Source organism: Zingiber officinale, chromosome 8A (genome assembly GCF_018446385.1).
Source record: "Zingiber officinale cultivar Zhangliang chromosome 8A, Zo_v1.1, whole genome shotgun sequence".
In the NCBI taxonomy this organism is placed as follows: domain Eukaryota; kingdom Viridiplantae; phylum Streptophyta; class Magnoliopsida; order Zingiberales; family Zingiberaceae; genus Zingiber; species Zingiber officinale.
The window spans coordinates 92968608-92973018 of record NC_056000.1 but is presented as its reverse complement, the minus strand read 5'-3'; the positions used below and the strand labels follow the sequence as shown (position 1 = coordinate 92973018).

Genomic DNA, 4411 nt, shown 5'->3' with positions numbered 1-4411 from the left:
TTGAAAACCATACATTTATATCTATGCCGATCTAAAGCGTCCAATCTTCTTCGAATAGGAAAATGAAGATTAAGATGTCACATCAGTTAAAACGATTAGGGGATATATTTTTTTCTTTACCTTTGCGGCTTTTATTGTCCTCATAAGGATACGTCTTTTTTTCTTTTTCGCAGGGAAGATTGAGATGTCTATCTTCAAATCAACATCAATCTCACTAAGTATTCAATAAATTTTTTTAGCTTTATCGGCACGCTTATCTGTTTGTTATCTTCTTTTTCTGGTTTGTAATCTGAACGTGTTAATTACCTTCGGAACTGGTTCGATTTTTGTTCGGGTCTTCGAGGTGCTTCCGTTTCCAGGCGGTGATGCATACCATTCTACCTCCATTATATGCAAGCGTCAGAAGCAATGAAATCTTTGTCATCGTTTGTCTGATTCTTCTTTTTTACTTTCATTTTTTCTTTATCTCCGCAGTGAAGCAAATCATTCTGCTGCAGCTCGCTCAGTGGACATGGCATCTCCAACCGAGATCAGGAACATGACAGCCGAAGATGCGGAGGTCACGTCAGAGCACCGGAAACCGGAGCCAATTCATCGGCAGCTCTTCTCTGGAGAGGAAGAGGATCAGAAGGCGACGGCACCACGTGCGTTCGACCTCGATTTCCCCTTGATGCGGCAGACATCCATCTACTCCCTCACGCTCGACGAGATCCAAAACGCCGTCTGCGAGCCCGGCAAAACCTTCGGGTCCATGAACATGGACGAGTTCCTCACGAACATCTGGAACGTCGAGGAGGTCCAAGCCACTGCAGCAGTGGGCAACCTTCTTCAGGATGATCGCGGAGTTGGTATGGCGCAGCAGACGCAGCCACTCCGTCGGCAGGGATCAATCACTGTCCCTCAGCCTCTTTCGAGGAAGACGGTTGACGAGGTTTGGACGGAGATCCATCGAGACGCGGCGCTCCGTCCGCAGCAAGCAGAGAGGGTTCATCCAGACAGCGACACCGAGAACTCCCCTCGCCATCCCACCTTTGGTGAGATGACTCTCGAGGACTTTCTCATAAAGGCCGGCGTCGTTCGGGAAGGTTACGTCCCGCCAGGAGCCCCACCTCAGCCAGTGGCAGCAGTACCTTCTGCCCTAGTTTCGCAGCAATACGCGATGGCTGGGTACAATGACCAGCATGGGTTGGGAGCAGCGGCAGGGGGCGTGCCCAGCGCTGGGTACCCGCTAGTTGGGAATAATTTTGGCGGGAGGTTGGGGGACGGATACGGCGCGTCTGGGATAGGGTTGCCGGCGAGCCCATTGTCTTCGGATGGAATGGGCGGTCAGTTCGACCATACGGTGGGAGGATTCATTGGAGACGTGTTTAGGAACGGCGGCGATTGTGGAGTAAGGAAGCGACTGGCCGACGGGATTGCGGTGGACAAGGTGGTGGAGCGGCGGCAGAGAAGGATGATAAAAAACCGTGAATCAGCCGCACGATCTCGCGCCAGGAAACAGGTAGAGTTCTCTAGCTCTAACCAATTTACGTTTTTTTTGGCTCCGAAATCAATAAAAATGCAAGTAATTAATTCGTTTTGCACACAGGCTTACACAGTGGAGCTGGAGGCGGAATTGAACCAGTTGAAAGAAGAGAACGCCCGGCTGAGAGAAAAGCAGCGGAGAGTCATTGCAATAAGGAAGCAACTGGTAGCTAAATGTTCTACAATTCGGCTCTGTTTTGTAGCGCATTCAATTATATTGCTTAATTAGTTGTCAAGAATAAATGTAAAATCGACTCTTTTCTGATTGAATAGTTGGTGGAGGCGATGGCAGAACAGGCGCGGGCAAATGTGCAGAAGTCGATGAGGAGTACTCTGCGACGCTGCCGCAGCAGCACTTGGTGAAGAGCTGAAGGTTGTCTGTCTGATGGACGGAATTCATGCGGATGGCTATCTAACAGGGATATATAGATCTCCACGGTTCGATGTTTCATGTTTGGTTTAAATATGTGATCAGATGTATAAATCCATGTACGTGTGTATCAGCATTTAATTTATCATGTTTTTTTAGGTTACTTTGTTAATTATGGCATCAGCGTCAATAAGCGCACAACAGTTAGTTTTTAATTATGTTTTTTTTAACGTTCGTGTGTTCGATAATGTGTCGGGAATAATTCAGAAAAGAGATACGTATCAGTAAGTATGTGCATGATTGAGATATGGAGTGCTATTATATGAGATTTTGAGATCGAATTTTAGTATATTCCATCATGTTTTTTCTTATGTTTTGGTCATCTGTACTAATGACTAGTAGTCATTCGTGATTATCTCCTCCGTATTAACCTAAGGACAGGTTGACGTGGGCCGCTGAGGATGAGCCAATCATCTTTTACCACATGATTGGATCTACAAGTTTGACAACTCAAATTATTAAATTATAGTTAAATATTAGGTAAACTCTTGTAAAAGGAGTAGGTGAGGACGCGTTCCCGTTGAAAGAACAGTAGACGTCGATTTGACCTAGGGTTTCGTTGAAATCCGAAAGTCAGAATTGGACAATTTCGAGACTGTCAAATTCATTCAAAATAATATATTTTGCTTATTGTGCTAATTTTATGGTGTAGGAAATTGGAGTTGGAAAATTGGCTAGAAAATGAGCATCTAGGCGCCTGGACATCTAGGCGGCTGGACTGGGATGAACTTAGGCACTCGAGTGCAGTTGAGGTAACACTCACTAATTAGACGACACACGTTACAGTCCAGGGGCTCGGAGGTGGATAAAGTTCGCCGGATAGAACTTCACTGAAGTGTTAGTTAGAGTCCTAGAGCGAATCATTTGATGATTGTATGGACTCATTGTATCATATTCTTGTATATTAATAAAGGCATTTGTTTGGTTATTATACTTATTTGTATTAGTGCCAAATAGACTAAGTATAATAGCGTCCTTGAGTAGAAGGTTCATACCTATATCAATCGATTAGTTGAATCGATAGTGAGATGATATAGGGAACACTACTCTAAATCATTCCTAGTCGAGTATTAACATTCAGGGACAATGTTAATGCAATAAGACTAGCATGTAGGTCAGCTCGATGACTTGATCTCACAAGTCATGGATATAGAGATATCAAGCTGACACATTGGAGAATATATACTGAATGACCCGCCATGAGAAAGTATCATGGATCGTTATATGAGTGTCATATACTTTCTCATGTGGCTATTAGTATGACTATTAGTCCTTAGACCTGAAGTCACCATGGATCCCTACATAAGGAGTTATGTACTTTGGTTTCGTCAAACGTCACCCGTAACAGGGTGGACTATAAAGGTGATTACTGGGTATGTAACAAATTATGCAGAGGGATGTGAGTGATGTAGATGGAATCTATCTCTCCCATATGACGGGAGCGACATCAATATTCTTGATAGAGTTAGACCACGAAGTGCATGGCCATGTCCAAATGAGTCAACATTAGATGTTGAACTCTTTTGATCGAGTGAGTCTACTTGGAGTTCAAGATTTAGATTGATTAGAGGATGACACGGTCTATGCCTCATATTGATCAATCTAGATGTCTAGGATAGAAGGACAATGACATATTTTGTGAGGAGTCACAATTGGTAGTCACAAGGTGATGTCGGATCTCGACATTCTTGTAACTTGGGTAGTAATGATGTGTTGCTAGATACCGCTCATTACTTATGCTCCTAAATGGGTTTAGGGCATTGCCAACGTTACAAGAACCTATAGGGTCACATACTAAGGACAATTAGATGGAGATTTGATTCATATGATGAACTAAGAGGATTAGATTCATTTGATGAATCATATTGGATTAAGAGTAATCCAAATTGGGCTAATTGAGTTGGACTCAAGTTGATTCATGTATTCAATGAGTCTAATTAAGATTATGACTCATTAAATCAACTTAATTTAATGAATTAGATTCATTATATTAAGTTGGCTTGAATCATATGGTTGGATTAGATCAACCATGAGAGAGATTTGATCAAGTTTGACTTGATTTGAGAGGAAGAGAAAAAGTCATATTTGACTTGACTTTTTGCCACATCACTAGTGAGTTGGCAAGATGTGGACCAATAGGATTGCTCCACATCATCAATGTGTGTCACCTCATGAGGTTACAAGCCTCCATAGCATTTAATGTGGCCGACCCACATTAAATGAGGAGGTTACACTTGTTGCCATGTCATTTAGTGAGGTGGCAAGATGTGGACCAATAGTGTTGATCCACATCATCCTAGAGTGCCACCTCATGGGGGTTACAACTCTTAATGGTCTCCACATTAATTGGAATTAATGTGGGGGTTACACCTCCTAGAGTGGCCGGCCACTTGATGGCTAAGGGGTTGTTTGAATTTCCTCTCATTGATTTCATTTACTCTTCTTCTCCCTTGGGTG

The 4411-nt window shown here is 43.1% G+C and overlaps 1 protein-coding gene across 5 annotated transcripts; it reads left to right on the top strand.

Annotated features, from left to right (window-relative positions):
• Positions 1 to 248: 248 nt before the first annotated feature.
• LOC122009853 (protein ABSCISIC ACID-INSENSITIVE 5-like) lies at positions 249 to 2101 on the top strand. Of its 5 annotated transcripts, none has more exons than XM_042566164.1 (4): positions 249 to 398; positions 498 to 1501; positions 1589 to 1690; positions 1798 to 2101. In XM_042566164.1, exons 2-4 carry the CDS (start codon positions 512 to 514, stop codon positions 1885 to 1887), a joined length of 1182 nt encoding a protein of 393 aa, XP_042422098.1. In that variant the 5' UTR covers positions 249 to 398; positions 498 to 511; the 3' UTR covers positions 1888 to 2101. The 5 variants fall into 5 exon arrangements, with proteins under 5 accessions (XP_042422098.1, XP_042422095.1, XP_042422096.1 ...); XM_042566161.1 differs by having other exon boundaries at positions 255 to 429; XM_042566162.1 differs by having other exon boundaries at positions 259 to 398; positions 475 to 1501.
• Positions 2102 to 4411: the final 2310 nt, after the last annotated feature.

Excerpts from the sequence above, each read along its gene's own strand:
- LOC122009853 (XM_042566161.1), top strand. The coding sequence starts at position 366 with ATGCATACCATTCTACCTCCATTATATGCAAGCGTCAGAAGCAATGAA. Across the intron at positions 430-497 it reads TGAAATCTTTGTCATCGTTT|CTCGCTCAGTGGACATGGCA; the intron begins GTCTGATTCTTC and ends ATTCTGCTGCAG. Across the intron at positions 1,691-1,797 it reads TTGCAATAAGGAAGCAACTG|TTGGTGGAGGCGATGGCAGA; the intron begins GTAGCTAAATGT and ends CTGATTGAATAG.